The following is a 25,856-nucleotide window of genomic DNA, read 5'->3' as shown; positions in this document are numbered from 1 at the left end:
ACCCTATTTATCTAGGTTAATCTGTATGCTTGTTGATTGCATTTCTTTAATTGACTTGGAAAATTTAGGAAAAATATTTAGTTTCCTTATGATTTGTTCACACCTAATCCAAGAAATAAATGTCATGGCTCTTTATGTTGCCATTTAGGCCTTCATGTTCATAATTGAACTGAGAAATGTAAATTTGAGATTTGTGTTGGACTTGTAAGCTTATACTTTGTGAATTATTCACTTAAGTCTTGTGCTTTGGCATTAAACACACACTTGTTGACTAAATAGGCTCATTCAATTGGTCAAGAATGATTCATGTAAGCCTCATGGTTAGTCGTCTAGCACATATGTTAAATCTCCATTTTTGGTGCTTTGACAAAGCCTAATGTTTGCAGCTATGGTGACCAAGTTCTAAAATGCGTAAGTCCTATGCATTTGCGAGTGCACTTTATTTCTCTATGTGCATTGACTTGTGATAAGTAGCGACTGGCAACTTAAGTGTGTTTGTTTTCTCCCCATGATAACCAACTACCAATTCTTTGATTTATTTGTGTTGCAAATAATCGGCTTGGTTGGTCTTCTCTTCATTGGCCCCAGCCCACAAAGGATGATGATAGGGTAGAGTACAATCTGACAAGGCACATATAGCATTACTTGGCAAGATTTTGTTGGTCAAAAGGAAATAGCAAGGGCCTACATCATGAAGAACCACTTGTGGCTTGCAATATGGAACTATGATTCTCATTTGTACGGTGGAGTTCATGTGCAAAGTTGGCATTGTCACCTCAAAACGACATGTTTGTTTCTTACTAGCAATGACCAAACAACTGAAGGAAAAACTTGTATTTTTGGTTGTGGTGTTTAAGCCCTAGCCATTGACCTTTGGTTAACAAAGGCCATTTGATTTACATGATGTTTAGTGGGCCCACTATTAGTAATAAAGGGTAGTGACAACTTTCAATACAACTGGCCTTATGTGTCATGACCTCATTTTTCCCACAGTGATTATATGGATGACTCATGTGAACCTATGCTATGTAGACCAATGGAAAAGTGCAATGTGGTCTCAATTGGCAAATCCATGACGACATTGCCAATGGTATTTATTGTGTATGGTCAAATATGTTCTATATTAAGCCAAAAGGGCTTGTAGGCCAATTGCTAAAACATGGGTTGTTGACTTGGACAAAACCGTAGCATGAGGAACAAGTAAAATGTGGTCACATGTCAAAAAAGCAATAATAGTGATTGGTCCCCCTTGGTCTACTCAACAAAGGCCAAAAAGGATTTTGTGTCTTCACAAATGTTCATATAAGCATAATGTTTGTGCAGTACAAGCAATGACAAAATGGCTAAAACGACCAGTGAGCAACTTTGCTCTCAATGTTGAACCCTCAACTATTGAGGGCTTGCCTGTAATGTCGCCTTCCGAATAATGGTTGGCATAAAAGAATTATCTAGCCTTTTCCATTCCTTGAAGCTAGAAAATTAATTGAATATTAAAGGAATGAGTGAATAATTAAAATAAGGCTAAAAAGCTTAAGTATTGTTTTATCTCTCCTATGCAACCTGTTGATGTGTATTTTGTACACGACCAAACACAGAATAAAATACCCAGAGGTACCTTATCCTCTCTTGAGTAAAGCTCCCGAATGCTGAAGATATCGCAGAAGGATCAATCGGAGAAGCTTCAAGGTTCTTGTATGTAGGTTCTCTACTCGAGGATAAGCTCTTTGTGGTATGATGTGATTTTGCTGGAATCACAAGGGGACTTACACTTGATGACCTGAACGTCTAATTTGCTGGAATCACAAGTCCTATTCACTAATTGGAAGACAAACAAATGGCAAAAGATGCAGGGTTCAGGAAGTCTACTCTACTATCTAGGATGCGAGAAAATGGATGGATGACTAGGTGGAGTCCTACTGGGCTGGGTCTCACCATCAGGTTGAACAATTCAACACCAACTCAGTGCGATCTTCTAAGGGATGCTTCCAATATGTTCAAATCGTACACTATCTGACAATGATCACCATTCAAGATAATGCATGAACAATAGACGTGTAACGACTTAAGATTAAGCTCATATTATGCCAGTTGACCACGCAGGGCGCACTTACCATCAGTAAGAGGCTAGTGGTATGGACTAGACAGATTCCACACAGATGCATTCAACAATTTTCTTCACTCAATTTAATCATCTATCATCAAAAATGAAGATTCAACAAGAGACCATGCACATTGCAAAGAAACAACATATTCCACCATATCTTCAATCAAAGAAGTCTTTACAATTAAGGCAACAATGTCTTGCCTTCTCTTCTTAATCTACTCTAATTGCTATTCTACTATTCTGGCCTCTATTACTAACTATTAACTATTAGCTATTATTGACTAACTATTATCCTTTACAAATGAGGAGCCAGGGCTTATATAGCGCCCTCAATACAATTCAATGGCTCAAATCAATTTGAGATCAATGGCTGAGATTTTACAATGAAAACCCTAATTAGGGTTTGTTACAACAAACTCAATTCTAGCCAATGAAATAATTGCATTATTTGGACACATGTCTTCTCTGGAATATTCAACCAATGGAGAACCGAGGTAGGTACATCGAAGTTTGTGCCATCTCCCATGAGTCAAGTACATTGAATCTGGACATGCTGAAGTGGACCAACCCGACTGGAGGAGTGATGACTGGGATGCCACCTTGTCTTTCCTTCAAATGTTGGACTGGAAGAGGTCGTCCTTAATGAGGCTGGGCTGGAGAAGGTCATCCTTGTTGATGCTGGGCTGGAGAAGGTCGTCCTTGTTGATGCTGGGCTGGAGAAGGTCGTCCTTGTCCTGGCCTGGTCTTCTTTCATCTGCCAAAACAAACCAAAAGATGATTAAGGACACATGATAAATTCATTTCAACATAGCATTTTCAACTTAAATCATCAACAAAAAGATATTAACATGAAACTTGCCCAAGATTTTCTCTAGGAACAGACCCTATAAGAATTTTGCCCTGGACCCTTTGGAAGGGTCAAGAGCGAAATTCCAACTTTAGCTCAAAATTCACATTTTTGAAGGTCAAACATCTTTCCAAGGCATTCCAAATAGCTTTTCTCACCCTAGTCCAGGCCTGACTTAGCACAAAATTTGGAGAAAATGATGGTTTTAGTGTTTTTCGCTCTAGACCCTTTGGAAGGGTCAGGAGCGAATTTCTTGTTTTGAGCATGTTCCTCCATCCTTTCAACTTCAATTCACCTCCAAGACTAAGGACACATTGCCTCACTCCTATCTAGGCCATAAAAATCAAAATTTTAACTTGTCTTGCAAAGAAAGTAAGTGATCCTAGGATTTTCGCTCTGGACCCTTTGGAAGGGTCAAGAGCGAAATCCTTGGTTTGGGCTAATTTCCATCATTTTTCAACACCAATAAACTTCAAAAGGCAAGAACATGTCTCCTCGCACCCATCCAAGCCATGAAAACCTAACGTTTGAGTAGACTTGCAAGGAAAATAGGTGGTTTTAACATTTTCGCTCTAGACCCTTTGGAAGGGTCAGGAGCGAAAATCACTTTTTGGCTCAATTCCTTCAAGTTTGATAATTATTGACCATTCAAGGACATGCCTAAGGACACCTCCAATCTTGACCCACACCAGACTTGGCATAAATTTGAGGGAAAAGATAGGTTTTGCAAAATTTCGCTCTGGACCCTTTGGAAGGGTCAGGAGCGATTTTCCTTTTCTAGCCAAAAATCATCATTCTTTCAATCCCAATCTTCTTTACAAGATACATTTCATCATTTTTCCTCCAAGGAACAAGGATTAAAGCCTAAGCAAGGTCAAAAAACTAGGTTTACAAGGAATTTCGCTCTGGACCCTTTGGAAGGGTCAGGAGCGAAATTTCCTTTCTAGGCTTGAAATTTCATCTTTTGTTGCTTTCCATCATTCCTCAAGGCAAGAATATGTTTATCCTTCCTCCAACATACCTTGGACACTAAGGACTTGGCCTAACAAGGAAGACAATGAGGTCCATGAAGATTTTCGCTCTGGACCCTTTGGAAGGGTCAGGAGCGATTTTCATGATTTGAGCTTGATTCTCCATTTCTCCAACTCCAAACCACCTCAAGAGGCAAAAACATGCTATCCCACTTCCATCTACGCCATAAAAAACTAAGGACTTGACCTCCTCCAATGGAAAAATAGGTGTTTCTAGGAATTTCGCTCTGGACCCTTTGGAAGGGTCAGGGGCGAAATTCACTATTTGGCACAAAATCCTTCACTTCTCAATGCTTTCAAACATTTCCAATGGCAAAAGATGTCCATCCTTCCTTTCAAGGTGCCTTGCAAATCAAAATTTGGTCAAACCATGGAAGAAATGAGTCTTAGGTAGATTTTCGCCCTGGACCCTTTGGAAGGGTCAGGAGCGAAAATCTCCTTCTAGGCTAGATTACTCACTTTTCAAACTCCAAACCACTTCAAGAAGCAAACTTAGATCATTTTCCACTGAGGAAGAAGGTTTCAAGGTCAAACAAGGTAGCAAATGAAGTTTATGATGAATTTCGCTCTGGACCCTTTGGAAGGGTCAGGAGCGAAATTCTCCTTTAGGCCAAAATCTTGTTCTTCAAAATCAATCAAACTCCCTCTCAAGACAAAAACATACCCATTCATCTCCCATCAAGCCAACGCCTAGCCAAAATAAGGAAGAAAACAAGAGTTACAAGGATTTTCCCTCTGGACCCTTTGGAAGGGTCAGGAGCGAAAATCATGTTTTGACCTTGATTCTTGATTTTTCAAACTCGAATCTTCCTTGGGGGGCAAACATAGATCTTTCTTCATGCATCTCCACCTTGGTCTTGACTCTTGCTAAAGGAAAAAATGAGTGTTTCAAGAATTTCGCTCTGGAACCTTTGGAAGGGTCAGGAGCGACATTCACATTCTTGGCTAAAATCTTCACCTCATCCACCTTTACTCACCTCCTAAAGTTAGAACATGTCAAGACACCCCCAAACATGCCTAAGGAACTATGAAATTGGTCTTTACAAGTGATAAATTGAGGTGCACAAAGATTTTCGCTCTGGACCCTTTGGAAGGGTCAGGAGCGAAATTCCTAATCTTGGCCAAGATCCTGACTTCATTTTCACATTTCTTCATTCAAACAAGTGTGTTTGCCTTCATTCAAGCCTAGGAATGCATTAGTTCTAGGTTTTGGTCAAAGTAGAATGTCTTATGGAGAATTTTGCTCTGGACCCTTTGGAAGGGTCAGGAGCGAAATTTGACATTTTGAACTCTCCGTCAGGATCATTTTATGGAATATAACATTTAAGTATTTATACTTTAAGTTATATTCCATATATACTTTCAAGATGTTTGAGAGTGGTTTCGGACCTCCAGAAGTTATATTGCAAAATCTAGTTTTTGGAGGATTCTTCAGTTTTCCAGACTTAGTCAAATTTCAGGATCAGGACATTCCAGACTTAGCCAAATTTCAGGGCATTTAAAGATCAGGATGACATTCCAGACTTTAAAGTATTTATACTTTAAGTTATATTCCATATATACTTTCAGGATGTTTGAGAGTGGTTTCGGACCTCCAGAAGTTATATTGCAAAATCTAGTTTTTGGAGGATTCTTCAGTTTTCCAGACTTAGTCAAATTTCAGGATCAGGACATTCCAGACTTAGCCAAATTTCAGGGCATTTAAAGATCAGGATGACATTCCAGACTTTATCACTCACCAACTTGACCTAGCTCGGACCTTCAAGAATGATACTCACTCACCAAGCAAGACACAATTAGTAACAAGAGCAAAACCAGGCCCTAAGGAAGACTCTCAAAGAAACCCTAATTCTGGGCCCAGTGGACTCACCCTGGCTCAAGCAAAGCCTGCAATCCAACGATCCCCTCGACAGCACTCATCCTGCAAAGGCTAACAGACAAAACCCTAAAAGACCTAGAAAACAAACCCTAGAAAGCAAAAAGCAGGGTTCCCCATTTGCAATAGGGCGATGTGTGAATACGTCACAACACAACCATACTTGGGGGTCATTTAATAATTAAAACAACTTTTTATTTGCCTAAGTCGCTAATGAGGAGTCTTCTAGAGGCAATTGATGGCTTTTTTGGAGAGCATGGAGTGAATATATAAAGGGGTCAATGCATTAAGAGAGATTATTCAATCATCTATCTATTATTGTTTTATGAGCTCTGCAAGTTCTGCTTTCTACAGGACGAAACCCCTATATCACAGGCTGGACGTAGCCCCAGGCCTGAGCTAGGCGATTCACACAGCAAATACTTTCTGTCCGCCCATACCATTATCAGCTGCAATTACAGTTTCAGTTCAGAAGTAGGAAGAACCAGAAATAAGTTTCAACTCGCCCAGATTGAAGGGGATTTGAGGATACAACTCTGACGCTTTCCTCAAGCCAGAATCGCAGTCCCATAAACTCAGTGAATCACAGCATATTGGAAGGTCTGTAAAAGCTTCAATGGCAGTCTGAAATCTGCATCCAATTGTCTGAGAACAGCCCCACACTGAGTTCGAACCTAGTATGTAAGATCTCTGTTTTGTTCAATGACAGAACTCGGGAATTTTTAGTTTCCTATGAAGTTCATTTTGTATTCTTGCTGTATGTATTCCTGCTATTGCATGCACAATCGATTTTTACCATGGAACAAATTTGATGCATCAAACAAAACAAAACTTTAAACTTTATCAAGAATCTGTGGTTAGAATATTTCATTGCCAATCAAAACAAACTATTGGTTTGGGGCAAAAGTTCAAAGGTGTTAGTTCACATCTAGGCCCTTTGAGGGTTTCTCAATAATGAGCAATAAAAACAAGGATTCGTCAAGGAATATTTCCAGGTACAAGTAGATTTAGGAAGGCGATGGCATTGATTACCATGATGATAGGTCTTCACAAGATTTCTTGTAACATGGTGATGATATGACAGATTTGCAATCACAAATTCAAATTTGGACATCATGTTCTTCATTGGAGAATGTAACTGGTGAATTCATGAGAATTCATAGAACCCATGTTGTTTGCTGAATTAAACAACGATGAGTCTTAAGTATGGGCAATATTCCAGCATTCAATTCGTGTCAAAAGCCAATAGAGCTAGCTGCTCTCAAACAACTTGTACGCAAAATTTAAGATGATTTCTCCCCTGTTCCCACAAAGAATCTGATTCAAGGAAGATTTTCCCCATTTACAAGAATATCTAATCTAATTAAGTGTCTTGCATCACTGCAGTGAATTCAATGACTGAACAAAGAGATTGTTGCAACAAATTTAATAGAAAACACCTTGCAGTACTTGAGATTGCAACAAGTGTCATCAGCATGCATGATATAGGGCATGTGTTTGATTATATATACATGTTTCTTGCAGGATAAAACAGTCTTTTGACCATTTTCGTACAAGGTTGTCTACAGTGTATTCTAGTGTGATTAAAGGGTGATGTCACAGCTGGAGAGGATTGAGAAAGGGAATTATTTGAGCCTCAAGAAAGTTGTGTCTTGCAGAAATCCCCTCCATGACTAACTGAGAGTTTTAGGATATAATTTGTATGTCTATGAGGCTACATTTGCTAGTTTGTTGTCATTGTTGATTAGTTGACTGTCATAGCAGTTGTATGACCTTCAATAACTCTTTGGGAAGTGCTTTTCATAATAACATATGAAATTTCTGTGAGTAGACATGGATAATCAAGTATGTCTGGTTATGTGAAGTTTCTTGTGTCTTTGATTTGCTGATAGGTGAAATCATAGCTAGACTAGGATCTTGTGTGCATTTCTAATTCTTTGTTTCAAATGCACTTAAGGGTCTTTTCCCTTTTAAGTTCATGATTAAATTTCTCAATGAAGTAAGCTATTCTTTATTAAACTGTCCTCTTATTTTTCCCTTGATAGATTAGTGTAGAATAGGTTCTACCAAGCTGCTTAACACAGTACTCTAAATTTGTGTCAACTTTTGTGAGAGCTTGTCTGATACACTTTCAGAGAACTATGTATGGATTTCTAGGTTGCACATGAAATTTGAGAAGCATAAGTGGATTAATCTGAAGGGATACAAATCAGTTTTGTACCTTTAGTTGCATGTGTAACATATTGTCAATCTGTTCTCAAAGAGATCTTCCGGTCTGCAAGACCACTAAGACAGCGTAGGGGGTATTTAGTGACAAATAGTTGGAAGATCCTTACACAAAGAGTGTGGCTAAGCTACATGACCTAATCTATTCTTTCATGTCAAGACCTCTAGGAATGCACTCCTTGGTACTGTAGAGCCTAAAGTGTAGAAGTTCCCCACTTTTCTCAGTTGTCCTATAATTGCTTCTAATCTGATCATGAGTCTTCCCTTGTTAATTTGAACCAAACTAAGTCCCCGGGTTTAAATTCTCAAGTGCATTCTCTATAAATAATGAATTAATTATTGTTTTTGCATCTTCAATTAATAGCTTCACAAACACTAATTCTCAATTATCCTTCAACAACAAATTGTACAAATAGGTGCATATGGAGACCAAAATAATGTAGGAAATTATAGAATTAGCAATTTACTTGATACATAATTTTTAACATTATCAATAATTACTTGGACAACATTCAACTATACCTATCTCGAAAATGAAACCCTCCACCAAAGAACTTATAAATGCAACATCTTTAAATAAGCAAGTACAGCTAGATATTTGATGAACATTGCCCCTCTAGAACAAGTAAATAAAAGTTTCCTTCAATCCAACCATTTGACCTAATATAAAAATGCACATCCTTAAAATAACAAGGAAACCCGAGGACCCGTCCCCGGCTTGAAAACCCCCGTCCGAGTCCTGGGGACGTTTCGGGGACTTGGGGACAGCCAGGGGATGCTTCCCCCCTGTCTCCAAATTGCTGGAATTTGAAGGGGATGTCCCCGAAACGAGGGAACGTTTGCCCCAGCTGTGGGGGACGTCCATATGTCCCGGGGGCAAATGAGGACGGTTGGGGCATCCCCAATCCGTCCCAGGGACAGCCGGACGTTCCCCATAGCTAGGGGTAGTAAAAAATATTACAAAAATAAAAAATGTCATATTTTCCTAATGTGGGCCCCTGATTATTTGCCCGAAATCATTCCAATTATTTGTTAGGAATTGCATGCAGAAAATATCAATTAAATGCAAATAAAATAATAAAAGTCGTTTGAGCTTGCCAAGGGCGCTGCCCCCAAACCCCCGTTGAATAATTTGGGAGGAAACTGCATTGATAAAAGTGGGGAAAATTTAACCTCCGAGTCTGATTAAGCTCCATATACTGCCCCCAAACCCCCGTTGAATAATTTGGGGGGAAATTGCACTGATAAAAGTGGGGAAAATTTAACCTCCGAGTCTGATTAGGCTCCATATAACAACATTATTAAAAAGTTAAAAGGCAACGATGATAATTCATAATATCGTTGCCATATTTCATGTTTGACTATATGATACATTTAAAACTTTAAAAGGGAACGATACAAATATTTCATCTCTTACCATATGATATTCATATATTTAAAAGGGAAGCATATGCGATACGGACAATAAAAACAATTATTTCTAGCGATAACTATTTAAGTAGAGCAGTCAAATTTTTAACAAATCAAACAAGGGCTGGCATATTGATAATGAATTTTCAATTATGAATGCATATTGAGTATTGACAATGAATTCTGAATTATGAAAGTATATTGACTACTGAGTATTGGCAATAAATTCTGAACACAAAAGTGGTATTTTAAGGTTCTATAATGTACATATAGCTGCTTTATCCATGTTTTCATATGAATATAATGTATATATGCATGATTTATCCATGTTTTCATATGAACATTTAGAATTTCCCTATATATTTAAAATTTTCCCGATAGTTTATATAGTCGTCCCCCTGCCGTCCCAAAATTGGCAAAAAAATTTGTCGTCCCGGGAACTTGTCCCCCCATCCCGAAAACTCGGGGTAACATAGTAAAATAAGGAACTGCATATACACAGCCAATAAACATTGCATCACTAGATCAATCCAGCCATGGATCAAGCTTTCTCCCCCGCTATTCTTCATAATTTAAATCTTTGAAAATGGCAGGAAATCACCTGAGTGCATGTGGTAGTTGTGATCCATGTGGTAGTGGTGTAGATTTGGCAAGTCCATACAAACCTCATCATGCAGAAAACTGCAAAAATTACTGTCTGGCTGACATGTTCGTCATTAGGCCTTTTTTTGCATATTCATTGGTGGTCCAACAACATTTCTATTGAATCATACAGCTCCAAGTAATTTCAGGCAGATTCAATGCATAGTTGTTGGCAGAGTAGGATTGGATCTGACGAAAAAATAGGTTACACTTGATGCAAACAGGTGATTTCCTGCCATTTTCGGATATTTGAATACTAAAAAAATCCATGGGCAAAACGCTAGCTGCATAATTATTTACAATAGTTAGAATCATCTCACAAAAATAACCTTTAGGTTGGCACATGTTTGAGTGTCATTAGACCTTTATTTTGCATATTTGTAAGCAGCCAAACAACATTCTAATTGATAATATAGCTAAGTGGTTTTAATTAACACAGGCCACCTAAAGCATGATGTATCAGAACCCACTAACCATTGTGCATGCACATTATCCTTGTGAGTGGATAGTGTTTTGACCCATTGTTCTCCCCAAAGGCATTCATCAACTTACCTAGGCGCACTATACACATGTTTATAACTTTATAGGGATTGTCTCACTATTACTAAAAAGTGGGTGAGCCAAAATTGTAGGGAGCAATGCTCATGTTACCTCTTCAAAGCTACCATTAGCACTTTGTGTAATGTCCCCTTTCTGGACCACCTTATATTTTTCTCTAAATTCACAAATCCCAATGAAATAAGGAATATAATATAGTTAAAGATGTGATTCTCACCCAAGGATAAGATAAGTCTTTTTTGGAAACCTGCAATCAAGTTAGATAAACATTGAAAACACAATTCATGAGATAAATCTATTACTAGGGTTAAAGGGAACATATTCATAAACATTAACAAATCTAAACTATCATGTGTGGTTCAACCATAATGGGGGATGATATAAGGAGACATGTTAACGTGCCTGTTATCACAAAAGCTCGCACCCTTGTTGAGTTATCAACTCAGGCACCTTGTGAAACATGGAGACAACCCCAAAGTGTGGGACCTTGCGCAAGGGGGTTGAATCTCCGGAGAAGATCGGTTTCCTTCTCAATCCAGGTGCAGGTGTTGAATCAACTCAACACTTCAAAACTAACTCCTAAGCCTATCCTATACAGTTGCAGAGGTAAAGGGAAGAGATAATGCTTGAAATAAAAGGAGGTGATGCACCAAGAAGAGATTGTTCCTCGACCTACCGAAATGACACAAAAAATCAATTGAAACACCCAGGAGATGCACAAACTTCAGTTGTATGAGTGACCCCAATGCATGTATGAAGGTTAGAATTCACTGAATGCCAAGAGGGGAGAAGGTTTCCCACAAGTCACACTAAGAATTAAATTTAACACAGCATATATGAGACAAGAACCACAAAACATACACCTATGATGAAGGTAAGGAAACATACACAGCATACATAAGTTGAAAATAGGCAAGAATGGTAATTTCAATTAATTATAAGGCCAATGGCCAAACTTACAGTTGCACAAATGCAAGATAAATACAAGAGAAGTGGGAGAGCATGGAATAGCTCAAGCCAGTAGGGAGAGAACCCTTTACAATGAGGCTTAACAGCCTTTATATAGAAAAATGGTTACAAGAGTGATCATGACCCCTGTATGTCAGTCTGGGAGTGCAGGGAAGTGCATGCATTTGACTTGTACATGCAAGCAACCTAGCCATACCCACAAAAGGCAATTCTGAGAAGGGTGGATTGACTAACCTTCCAAAGTCAGAATATGCAGACATGACATAAGTCACTACAACAACCATGGCCTCGTACCTCCCTTGATGGAATTCCTGCCAAAAACATTAAATGCACCCCTGTGGCTCCACAAAAGAAGGTGCACAAGTCACAAAAGTTGTCGGAGCATTTAAATCTATGAGTGCCAATCACGCCATCCGAAAGTGTTGCAAGCCAAAAGGAGTTTGGAAGACTTCAGAGACCTGGGTCACCGAAGTTGGGGGAACTTCGGAAACCTGGGTCACCGAAGTTGGGAAGACTTAGGAACTTGGGAACCTGGGGGTTCCAGCGTTTCGGGGTTGAAGACTTAGGAACTTGGAAACCTGGGGGTTCCGGAGTTCCGGGGTTGAAGAACTTAGGAACTTGGGAAAATGGGGGTCCGGAGTTCCGGGGTTGAAGAACTAGGAACTTGGGAACCTGGGGGTTCCGAAGTTCCGGGGTTGAAGACTTGGGAACTTGGGAACCTGGGGGTTCCGAAGTTCTAGGGTTGAAGAACTACGAACTTGGGAACCTAGGGGTTCTGGGGTTGAAGACTTAGGAACTTGGGAACCTGGGGGTTCCGAAGTTCAGGGGTAGAAGAACTTAGGAACTTGAGAACCTGGGGGTTCCGGAGTTCCGAGGTTGAAGACTTAAGAACTTAGGAACATGGGGGTTTCGGAGTTGAAGACTAGGAACTTGGGAACCTGGGGGTTTCGGAGTTCCAGGATTGAAGACTTAGGAACTTGGGACCTTGGGGGTTCCGGAGTTCCGAAGTTGAAAAGCTTAGGAACTTGGGAACCTGGGGGTTCCGGAGTTCCGGGGTTGAAGACTTAGAAACTTCCTTCTGACAAGACAACACTTCACACTTCATAATTCCATTGCTTTTCTCCTTGATCAACTGGGGCAGCGCTGGTCCATGGAACATATCTCTGATCGGTTCTCATTGATGGACCAAAGGTGTCATTAAATGACAACAGTGCCCAAAATATCCCTACCCTGGGCCCCAAAGCGGATACATTGTCCCCCTTGGCCACATGTGGCCCTTTCGCCATCTCATATGAGGTGGTGTACCTAGTGAGGCCTCTTTAGTTGTTCCCCTTCATCATGCCATCCTTCTTGCCCTCTTGTAATTGAAGGTCCCTTGAGTTCACCCCAACAATTGATCAATATAGAGGTCGTAGGGAAATTGCAATAAGGTTCCCAAAATGACCCTCTACCCAAGGCCCAAGAGCTAATACCATGTCCCCCTTGGCCTCATGTGGCCTTTCTGCAATCCAGATGAGGTTGTGTGCCTAGTGAGGGACCCATAGCCATTGTTCCTCTTTGCATTCCCTTCCTCACCATACCATGAACAATTATTGCAAATAGGAAATCCTTTAATTGCTCATAATATTATCAAATGCATAGACATATATGTTATATTAGCACATAATGGTTCATACATTCATATCTGCATACAACTGATATAGATATATACATTCACATATGCATACAACTGATATAGATATATACATTCACATATGCATACAACTGATATAGAAATATATTTATCTTAAAATTTAAATAAAAATTTCTGCATACCACAAGAAATTAATATGTCACTGCTCAAATCAGGTCTGCTGCATATGAGAGTTTCTGCTGTTCCTGCTCTTAACTGATCTGCTCTGCTTCTGCAATAGATGCAGATGGATCCTTTAATGATCTCGAAACAACCTTTATTTATAAACCATAAAGGTGTCTTTTCACCCTAATGGTTGTAATTCTTGGATCAGGTCGGCCAGCAACAAACAGCTTTGTTTTTATTTATTTAATTTACATTGCCCAAACATGGACGCACATCCTAGTAGGTCGACCTTCTTTGGGAGGCCTTGAAAACATTTTATTTATTTATTTTGTCATTTATTTCTTCTAGGGTCGACCAGCATGAAGAACACATGGGTCGGTCCTCTCAAAAGTAGTTTATTTAACCTATTTTCTAAAAACAGGTCACCCATGCTGCTTATACATTTATTTCTGGCTTTAATATTTATTTCTTATTTCTGAGTCGGCCCTAACCCTCAGATGTTTATTTTATTTAATGCTGGGATTTGTACTGATAAAGCCCTAACCTCAGGCGGGGCATGACAGTCCACCCTTCCCGAAATTTGCTTGTCCTCAAGCAAAGTTAATGTCAACTGTATATTAATGAACTGTAAGGGATAAAGTAAGCCACTAACTAACAAGTCCATTGAAGACAGCAGTGCCAACTGACCTAGCATTATAGTTATGGACAATTTTCGCTGTTTGTCCTGCAATAAAAAATCCATGTCCCTGATAGCATCCCTATGAAGGAAACCTCAAGTGAGAATTGAATTGAAGAGATAAGTGCTGCCTGATCTAACTTCATTGCTTTCAAACCTTTTGGATTTTCCTTTCAATGACATCCCTATGGAGGAGGAAAACTGAAAAATCCCATTCCATAAACAGCTATGAGGAAAGTTTCCCTTCCAAAAAACAGATTCATGCTAGTAAAATGGAAATGCGACTCAAGAACAAACATTCAAATACTACAAAAGCTGACATCACACTCATTGCTTAAGAATAGAATGTAAATAGAAAAGAAATGGAAAGAGAACGAAATGAAGTAAGGAATAAATAGAGAAGAACATACCGCTGGTGAGAAAAGCCCAGCCACTACAGTAATTCCTAGGAGAGCAATCAACAACAAAAGTGTAGCAAAACCTGGCAACATTTGTCATTCATATTATTAGTGAATACACATCTGAATTTTTTCTCAACTACTTTATTTTAATTTCATTCTATTTCAACAACAAAATTTTACTGCATGAGACCCAAATCAAAAATGCTGAATACAGAGATTCTTAACTCTAAACTCAAGATAATCAATACAGGTGTGCACAAAGTCTAATAAACAAATCATTTGTTCTAATTTTTCATCGGTCCAATATCAGCTGTCCCTGTGTCAATTATGCATAGATATTGATTGTGATATTACCTGGATGCCTTGCCTTACACCCCAAATTTAAACATATACATCTAATATCTAATGCAAATGGCAAGCATCTTAAATTTCAAACTGTTCTTTAATATGAACAAAAGATTAAAGTTCAGGAGGAAAAATGCGTATATATTAAAGCCATATTATGAGAACATGGAATATTTTAACATATTCTATTAGTATATTTAAGATTCCACAGGTCAACATTCGTACAAAAGAATTTGAGAATATCTGTGTAATTTCAGTGAACGGACATTTCTGATTGTCTTGAGTGATGAGTGAGAAACAAATTGATTTGCTTCCATAAATGGGTGTCTTTAAAGATTACTAATTATATTGATAGAGGTTGCCTCGTGAACAAAGGAATATTTCAGTTGGAGAAATTTGATAGGATTAACTTTATTTTGATTAGGTTTGGGCTTGGTTTGTTTAATAAGGCTACACCTTCATTGGATAAATACAACTCTAATTTTACATAAGCTGAAACTTAAAGAGAGTGCCAATTGTAAAAGGTTTGCTACACAAAAATTTGAACAATGGAGAGGACGTCAAGACCATCACCAAATCTATTTCTGAAATAGACAGTAAGGATATCATTAAACTTAACACATACAATCATGTTTGCAATATTTCTACACAAAGTTTGAACAATGGAGAGGACATCAAGACCATCACCAAATATATTTCTGAAATAGAAAGTAAGGATATCATTAAACTTAACACACAAAATCATGTTTTCAATATTTCTACACATAATTATAACAAGGATTCTCTTGTACACGAAAAAAACATGATAAGCAATAACATCAATTCACATAATTATTTCAAAATTAAATGCATTCTGTAATATCCCCCTTAATTTTTTCTCAATTTTTTCCACAATTACATTCAACACAACACTTGTTATGGTTGGGAAATGAAAACCAAATGCTGCTGAAAGTAACCCTCCACTTATTGTTCACCGAGAGCCCAATCTGGGAGGGTGAGAGCATACAGTGTTGAGGGGATCGTTAGATGTCAATAACTGAAAATGATTACAATCTTCGGGCGGCAAGCCAGCCCCTTCCACTTATACAACGGGATATTGAAAACTATGCAATCACCTGGCGGTAAACCAGCCAAGGACAAGCCAAAGACTGAAGAATGCAATCACTCGACCACTTGTGCAGGGGGAGGACTAGAAATAAAAATTAATATCAACTCCACCACTTATTCAGCGGGAGAACAGAATTACAAACTCAAGATAGGCAGCCAAGCCAGCCTCTTCCACTTATGCAGTGGGAGCCAACTAAGAAATCTAAAAGATAGTTGTTAGTACTACTAACCAGCTTTACAAATTCATTAAAAGATTTCTGAATATAAGAAATATTACTAATCTAAGATAGGCGGCTAAGCCAGCCTTTTCCACTTACGCAGTGGGACAGAAGAAAGCCAAAATGTTGTTGTTAGTACTACTAACCAGCATTACAATAAATATGAAATTTGATAGCCAAGCGCTGATTATGAGCTGACAACTGCAACAACACCTCCAATCATCATCTAACCACCCAATCTACTCACACTCTCAAAAGCATACCCAATGACCAACTTTCGAAAATCTGATATTTATGACAGCAAATTGGAAATGCATAGCCAGCAACACCAAAATGCTCCTAACTCTTTCAAAACCCACTCAACAACACACCCAAACTGATAAATAACATAGAGCGACTAAGAACCAACAGGAAAAGAGCAGCAATATAACCCCAAACACTCAGCATGCATCCCAATGCACTCCCTAACAAAAACGTCTAAGTTGAAAAGTTTGATTTGCAATTAAAATTTGCAAACTCAATACTAAGAGCTATAAACTTACAAATCTCATCGCTCGGAGCATAGAAATCTTTAGAGCCAACACCCAAAATCAACAGGACCCCGCACAGGAAACTAGGAGTGAAAATACGCTTCAGCCATGACGCCAACCAGCAACCTGGAAACACACAAACTAACACCAAAAACAGAAAACCAACTGAATCATACATTCCCAATAAGCTCTATCTATTCCTCTGAGTGAGAAATAGTCTCTCCGCAACTAGGTGCTATATCTCGAGCACGAAACTGGCATAGGCTAGGACGCTCGCAACTTCGAAGCACAAATCTGGCACCATTCCGGCAGCACTTCGTTATACAAATTTTCATGGATACCAAATGAGAGCCCAAGGCTTGTATTTATAACTTTTTGCCAGCCAAATTCAAACTCAAATGCTCTCCAAATGCGCCCAAACCAAATGCCATTCCATTTCATCCACATTTGGCGTTGGATTTCATTTCATTTCCTTGCACAAGTTCGCCCAACTCACATTCACCCAAAATCGCCCTTTTTAATAAATATAAGTGTCGTAAAATGAAGTGTAAAGTGGGCGCCCAACTATGACTTCCAAATAAAAAATATTACTAAGGCAATATACTTAGAAAATAGCCCCATTTGCCTTGAGTTATAATTTAATTATTAACACCATGACGACCCCCTTGAAGTCGTGCAAATTTTGCCCAAATAGACTTAGGATAAAATTAATATTTTCTCCCCTCCTAAGTCGTCCATCCATAAAATAATCAAATATTAATACCTCATGCCTAAGGTATTAATATATTAAAAATACCTTCTCAAATACTGATTATTGCCAAATAGAGCCAGAGACTTAAGTGTTGGAAATCACCAAAACTGAACTGAGTTGGAGCTCTGAACTGAACTGCTAAATAGTCATCTGAGTGAATACAGGATCCTGCCAAAAATAGCCATTGAGCTGAGTTGCAGAATCCCTGCCAAAAATAGTACTTACTATAAATAGCATACTGCTAAAAATAGTAAGTGTTTCCGAAGTGATTTTTCCCATATTCTGAGTAGCTGCCAAACTTACTAAAACTAGTAAGTCCCGAAAAGGTCCTCATATTGGTTTGCATGTTATACCATCGTAGAGCTCTCAGAAAACCTAGAAAAACCCAGAGAACTCAACTGCTTCTACCTCCACTTACTAAAAATAGTAAGTTGGTCAAACTCCAAAACTTGCTATGCATGTACCCTCATTGCGAAGCTTTCTGAAAAAACCAAAAGGAATCCAAAATCCAAACTGACAAATTCCAACATGTGAGCCTTCGAAACTGCAAAAACATCCTACCAGAGGTAGGAAACCCTAATTTTTGCTTCCGACTAGCCTACAAATCTCCAGAATAGGCTAACAGCCCCCAAAATAAACTAGAGCAGAAAAGGGGACATTACACATTCCATCATAACATTATAAAGTAGTCAAAATAATCATAAAACGTATATGTTGATCATTGAGGTGTTAATAACAACAATGACGATTAGCAGTGAAATGGTTTCGATAAAGTGGTAGGGAAAAATTAATTTCAGACCATAAGCCCACATTCCATTTCACAAGCTCTTTGAAAGGAAAGACAGATAACCATTTGATAGAAGCTATGCTAAACAAGTTAAAAAATCCAAACTATTGCAACACAATTAAATCAATGGCATACACAAATTAACACAACACAAGATTTACCATGGGAAACCCTTTCAAGAAAAAGAACTAGCAATAATACAAGACCTAAATGGTTTCCAATCCCAGTGGTGTCAGCGTCAAGATACAATAAATGGTTTCCAATCCCGTCAAATACGAATTCTATCCTATGATACACTATACAAAAACAATCTCCAATTCTGAAGAGCTTCATGAGGTATTACGCAAGAAATGGACCAAACAAAACCAGTGAAACGCAGAGTGTGTCTTCCCAACAACACCTCCTGCATCACAAGCGGATACCTCTCAAAACTAACACTAAGCAAGTCGACCTGAACGTAAAACAAAACCGGAAGCAGGCCTAAACTAAGGCAAACCGAAAGCAAACCTACAATAACTATGGTACAAGGGTTAGGCTTTGGAAGAAACCTAAGGTCGGAAGTAATGCTTGAGGAACTATTCATTGATGGGCAACAGGACATCCTCGCCAATTAAAGTTCTCAACTTCAATGCATTTTCTCCCAATATCTCAACAATCTGGTAGGGGCCTTTTCATAGTTTGTCAAATTTATCATGATCTCCCCTTCTCTCATGGGCTTTATCCCAATATAGCACTAGGTCGGAAATTCTGGAAGCTTTTACCCATGCTTGTCTATCAAACCAGCTCTTTACTACGTCCTAGTGTTTGGCGAAACTTTCTAAAGCCATATCTCTCTTCTCTTCTAAATTCATCAATTGTGTCAATCTCGTTTGTATTTTGTCTTTGCCCTCCATGTAATCTTGAATAAATCTCAAAGTTGGAATTCTCAGTTGTATAGGGAAGACAAGCTCTTGGTTGTATACCAGAAAATAAGGGGAAGTCCCCAATAAATTCTTCGCTCTGGTTCTATTTGCCCAAAGGGCGAATCTCAATTGTGTGTGCCAATCTTTTGGATTTCTATCTAATAGTTTTTTTATCACACTTAGCAAATTCTTATTCGTAGATTTGGCTAACCCATTACCCTATGGATAATAATTCAATGAAAACTTAAGGGTTATACCATATTCAAAAGCCCAATTTGAAAACTTTAATGATGTAAAAGCAGAACCATTATCACAAACAAGAACATGTGGGCATCCAAACCTGGTTATGATATTTTCCTCTAAAATTTTAATTACCACATCAATAGTACATAATTTCAAAGGTTGAGCTTTTGACCACCGCGTACAATAATCAATCGCGGTTAGAATGTACCTATGTTGTGTGGAGGAAGGTGGATTGATCATACCAATAAAATCTATACCCAACATAGCGAAAGGTCTGGACTCGATCACAAGTTGCAATGGCATGGCTGGATTCTTCTCTCGGAAAACAACTACCTAGCATGTGTGACACGTCTTCACATATTCATGAGTATCTCGAAACAATGTAGGCCAATAATAGCCTACTCTTTGAATTTGATGCGTTGTAGCCAAACTTGGACCATGACCAGTCCCAAATTTGTTGTGAAAATGCTCCATAATCTGTTTCACTTCATCTTTGCCAACACATCTTAAATAAATTCCTTCATGATTCCTTCGGTATAAAATCGAGCCTTGTAATCTCACGCTAGTACCCAGGAGTTGGATGCCAAGAGGGCAACGCCGGTGGCGATAGAGACAGTATCATTTGAGTAGCAGTTGGTGGAGGCTGAGATTGAAAAGCATGTTTTGCAGACAAGTTTGGTTTAGGCACAGGAGGATTGTGATGTCAAAGGAAGCACTAATGGTGAAATCCGCACTTGAGCATAGGATGGTAGCAGAAAAGGGTTTTTAAGCGAGGACGCAGCAGGTGTATAAGTTTCGGGCTCGACTGGCGTCAGCAGTTCTGTATAATGTCATCTCTATTTTGTGTTAAGTCGTCCGGAGACGACTTCTTTTCTTTTGGGGGGGATGATGTTGGCGGCAATATTGTACACGGAAATAAAACTAGTTAATTAAGTTGTAATTGTGTTGGTTAGTTGGCAGCCGAGGGGTGGTAGTTGCGGTGCGACGATTGGCGCTCGCACCCCCTCGGCATCTTTATATACTTCCGAATGTAACTTGTGGACAACAACAATTATGAATGGAATAATATCTCTTATACTTGTCTGATATCTATGGCGTTATTATTCTGCATTACGTGCTTTATGTTTTAAGCTATTCACCCGAGAGGGCAAACATTGTTGACTCTTCACTCTCAATGCTCTCTTCTAAGCGGGGCTCATACGAGCGGGACATGTCTAATTAAGTAAATAGCAAACAATATCTTTATACCATTCATCTGGAGTGACATCCTCGAGTGCATAGACTTGTTGGATCAATCCGGGTCCGTCCACTGCTAAAGTTTGCGTTAATGCTTGACCTCTAATAAGTCTCATTGATTGGATCTCGATGTTGTACTCTTGGATAGTGGCGACCCACTTTCCTCTCCTTTCTCCTAGTTCATTCTGCATAAGGAGTGTCTTGACTAATGCATCTCGCACTATTGCGTTAACTTTGGTCCTTAAAATATAATGCCTGAACTTCTTAATTGCTTTCACCAAAGCATAGGCCTATTTTTCTACATTTGGGTATCTCAGCTCTGCATCTTTCAGTGGTGAGCTCATGAATGCTATGGGATGTTCATCTTTATCTTCATTTCTCTATGTAAGGATTGCAGCACATGTGTATCCTAAAGTAAATGAATACACGTAAAAGGGCCTTGTATAATCTCGACTGACCAGAACGGGAGCCTTGGCAATGGCGGACTTGATGTTTTCAAATGCTCTCTTTGCTTCTGTTGTCCATTCCATCTTGGCATCTTTCTTCAGCATCTCGTTCAATGGTCACACTATCTCAGCAAATCCAATGATAAACTTCCTCACAAAATTGATTTTACCGAAGGACTTCAATTCTTTTTTACTACCTAGGAGGTTGATCTTTGATAAAGCTTCATTTTTTTCCGGATCAATGGAAATTCCTCTAAGATAACATGTCCTAGCAATTTTTCTTTTGTGACTCCGCACATTCATTTCTTGAGATTAAGATATATCTCGTACTTTTTGTATCTCTGAAATACTTGTCTCAAATCTTCAATGTGGTCTTCTCTCTTCCTTGAAAAAATTGTAATGCCATCCATGTAAATAATGATGCACTTTCCTATCAAATCTTGAAATGCGATGTCCATTGCTCTTTAGAACGTGGCTCCATCGTTGATTAAGCCAAATGGCATCCGTCCGTATGCAAATATTCCCCACTTCGTGGTGAATGCTATTTTCAATCTATCTTCATATTCTACCATCACCTGGTTATATCTTGAATATCCATCCAAATGGGACATCATTTGTGATCCATTCACAATCTATAAAACTTCATCCAATGACAGAAGTGGGTAATTGTCCTTTTTTTATGCTCTATTAATGTTTTAAAAATCGACACAGTCTTATCTCTCCATTCTTCTTTCTAACTAGGACCAAGTTTGCGACCCACGTCGAGTCTCTCACGGGAAAGATAATCCTAGCTAAAAGCAATTTTTAAACTTCTTGAGATATGAGAGGCTCCAGCAAAGTGTTCATTGGCCTTTGTCTCTGTCTGAATGGCATGTTATCTGGCTTGAAGGGAATTGTATGTGTAATGATTGACGTATCATATGTCTTCAAATCATCATATCCCCACACAATCACATTAGGAAAGTCTCTCATGTTCTTCAATATGCCTTCCTTTTCACTTGGCGTGCATGCTTTCCTTGTGAATACATTCTTAACTACTTGATTTCCCAAATTTACAGTCTCGCAAGCACCTCCTTCTGAGTCTTGCGGCTAGTCTGTTTCCAACTTATCTCAATCAAATATCCTTTCTAGTTCTACTATTCCCTTTGAAATAGTGTTTGTCCTCAAGTTTAGGATGCCCTCAAGATCATATTTTGCTTCTTCGGCTTCCTCTTCATCAATAATCTGACTTAGAAAATATCTGAGTTAGTCAGAAAATCCAATATATGCTTATCATCTTCAAAAACTTGGAAATTGGTAACATTATCTGGTACGGATGGAACTGAGGCTACTTCCACTGTAAACTTCTTCAATCCTTCCATGGCAACGGGTGCCAAGGAACTGGCAACTTGTACAAGTGCATCTGCCACTTGGTTCTACGATCTATATGCTGACTTGATATTGAGAGCATCAAAGTTTTTGATGAGGTCACATACCCTATTGTTGTATCTTGTCAATCTTTTGTCATGGCAAACATATTGCTTTCGCACTTGTCTTACAACAATTTCTGACTCTCCGAACACATGTAAAATCTTTGCTTTCTTTTGAATAGCTAACAGTAATCCATGAACTAAGGATTCGTATTCGGCAACATTGTCCGTACATGGAAACTGCAATCTATGAGTGGCCAAATAGGTCTCTCCTGCATGACTAATCAATTCAAAACCAGCTCCTGATCCTTTCTTTGATTTGGAGCCATCAAACCTTAACGTCCATACTTGATCTTCATCACTTGTATCTTCTTCTTATTCTTCAATTCTATCTTTGTTCTCATCCGGCTTGGGTGAGGCCTCCTTAATTTCTTCAAATGTCAAAACTTCAAGCATTCTCTTGTGAATTTGATTCAAAGCGATCTTGCACATTGCGCAAGAGAATTCAGAATGAGATGCATTACGTATTCTACACCAATTCGGCAACAGTAAATCATGAATGCAGGTACGATTGCCTATCTTAACTTCTTGTTGAATGCTTTTGAATACGAATCTTCTAAAATTTTCGAACATATCATTATCTTCATCTAAATCATGATCACTTTCAATGACAACCTCTGTGGAATTTACTATCTCTTACCGATCTTGTTCCCAGAGCAATTTCTAGGTATAGAATCTCGTTATTCTCCCCTTATTCTATTATCATTAATCTTAATCTTGGGGTGCTATCAATCTAGATCTCGTCGGGCTCTCTGATCTCAGGTACCTTCATTAATTCAAATAGCGGTAGGCTCACCTTAACTTTCTTAAATTCTTCTAGCACACGGAGACTCAACCTCTTCAATTCTTCTTTTGGAGGAGACGAAACATTCTTTTGTCTGTACTCTGGTAAGTCTTGTGGATAACTTGGTGTATTGCTAGCATTTGAATTCGGTGGAGTAGAGAAATTGTTCGGAGGAATCGATGTAGTTAATAGTTCTTTTTTTCTTTGATTCCTTTGATAAACTTTGGGTCTTGAATTCCCTTATGACTGATGAAATACTTCCCTCGTCCCTTCAACTAAGACATTGTTGTTTAATGGTGGAAAAATGTACTCTCGATCTTCAATTGGTCCATTCCTTGAAGCAGGCGAAAACTAAGAAACTAGGCGGAAACTGAGGTCCATTAGCCGATTTTGGAGAAAATCTCCCATTCTGCTCACATATTGAACTTTCCTCACATGCTAGATGAAATTTGAAATCTTCAATGATCAAGGCCTGATCATATCTCGTTGTAGGGACCAATTCATATCCCGTTGTTGGAGTGCTTTTTGATGTTTCACTATTACGCACTTCTTGTTGAAAAATGTTTGTTGCAAACCTTGAATTTGGGACAATGCAACTATGAATGTTGACTTGTATTGTGTAATCTGCACCAATTTGATAAGGCAACCTCTACAAGGAAAAACTTGTCTGTCGCTCGATTTTCTGATGTTGGCGGATTGTCAAGCGGTGACGGCACATTTCCATTGTTGGGCGTAGTGTTCCACGTTCTATTCTGGTAACCTTGATTATTGCCACAATATCCTTGGTTGTTATTCTGATTATTCTGATTCTTGCTTTGGTAACTTTGATTGTTGATCTAATAACTTTGATTACCACCTTGGTGATTTCTATGTATACTATAGAGTTGGTTGTTCTGATTTATAAAATGAGTGACTTTTGTAGACAACTTCTTTACTTGATCTATCAACTCTTTCATTTCTTCTTTCTCCTCCTACGTCCTCGTGGATGTCACTACATTTTGTAAGTACACTAGGTGCGTTTGGGAAGCTTGGGAAAGAGGTGCTTCGAGCTGGAGTACCAACTGATTTGATGGTTGAACTACTGGGTACGTCGGTTGCGGGACAGGATTCATGATTGTTGTATGTAGAGCCAAAGCTTGACTATGGCCTTGTATTTGATTTGCCACCACAGGCGACCCCATATTGAGAAAGGGTCCAGTGATGTTCTGACCCAATCCTTTACTAACTTCCACGGCTTTAGCATATGCTTCGTTCAAATTTGCCGTGGTGGGATGAGTTTGCACAAACATTGTTGTGAGTGGATCCAAAGCATGATAATATATCTCTCAAGCATCTGGAACAAGGTAAGAAGTTCGCAACCTTGTATAAGCCTTTTGGAACCGATTGTTGAATGAGGTAATGGGTTCATGCTCTTGTCTTATGCATTCAACAAACTGTCTATGCAACTCTGATGGAGAAATTTGGTAGCCAAATTTTCCAATGAATTAATCTTTCCCATGTGGTGATAGATCCTGCAGGTAGAGGAAATAAACCAATGATATGCTTCTTTCCCCAAGGAATAGGGAAAAAGTCTGCAAGCTACATCTCCATACTCAATTGGTCTATTTTACAAATGGTCTTCAAACATCTTGATGTGATCTTCTGTCATCCAGTTCAAATCATTGGCATTGTATTTAGAGCAAAAGTTCTTCGGATTCTTTGGCATATCATCGATTTCATCAAATGCAAGCAGTGATGGGTTGGTTACCAACCATGTAGCACCATTTGGAGGTGGACCTTGATTTTGATCCATTGCTTGATTCTCTTCTTGAAATATAGGCCTATTAGGACCTTGTTCTTCTTCTTGATCTTGATCCTAATGTGAAAGAGTTTCGAATGAACCAAAGATATCCTCCCTTAACACGTCCTCTTGATCAAATAATCTATCTCTATCTGCCTCTTGGCTTGATGAGGCCTCTCGCCTCCCAAATTTGGATCTAGGAGTGAACCTCAGCTTGTAATGTCTTCGTTCTCCAAGGGCGGACCTTAGAATTCTTTGGAACCTTTCAGGCGAAAATGAATTAATGCAGTCCAACGTGACTTGCTTCTCCAACTTATCTAGGATCAATAGGAACTTGTCTTTATCTTTGAGCAAGAAAATCTCTTTCAACTACAGCTTCAATTCGTTCGGCCTTCGCTTCTTCTTCGTCGAACACAAAGGTAGCACCTAGGTATTGAGGTGCACTCGTCTTCACTTCCCAAGCAAGATTGTTCAATCCAGAAATAATGTCTCCTTGGTCAATGTTGACTTCCAAGTTCGGTTGATGCACTGGGAGTTCGTTTCTAGTAGGTTGCACCATCGTGATTCATGCTCAACTGGGAAATTCTTCAACTTGTTCAATTTATTCTCTTACTGTCTTGCGGGAGATGGAGTCTCGCGATTGATTGCTCTAGGAACAATAACAACCGGAGGCAAATTTCCCAATTCTTCCTCTTTATCAATCACCACTCTCACTTGTTT

The 25,856-nt window shown here is 38.9% G+C and overlaps 1 protein-coding gene across 2 annotated transcripts in view; it reads right to left on the bottom strand.

The window, feature by feature from the left end:
- Positions 1-25,856, bottom strand: part of LOC131035230 (delta(14)-sterol reductase) — a 197,726-nt gene that overhangs the window by 144,075 nt on the left and 27,795 nt on the right. For both annotated transcript variants that reach the window (XM_057966893.2, XM_057966892.2), the window contains exon 3: positions 14,548-14,618. In XM_057966893.2, the coding sequence (XP_057822876.1) occupies positions 14,548-14,618 (71 nt within the window). The remainder of the gene's footprint in view (positions 1-14,547; positions 14,619-25,856) is intronic.

The sequence above is a fragment of the Cryptomeria japonica genome, chromosome 5 (assembly GCF_030272615.1).
Source record: "Cryptomeria japonica chromosome 5, Sugi_1.0, whole genome shotgun sequence".
NCBI lineage: Eukaryota > Viridiplantae > Streptophyta > Pinopsida > Cupressales > Cupressaceae > Cryptomeria > Cryptomeria japonica.
Note: the sequence above shows the minus strand (reverse complement) of the source record. Positions and strands in the feature narration are given on the sequence as shown.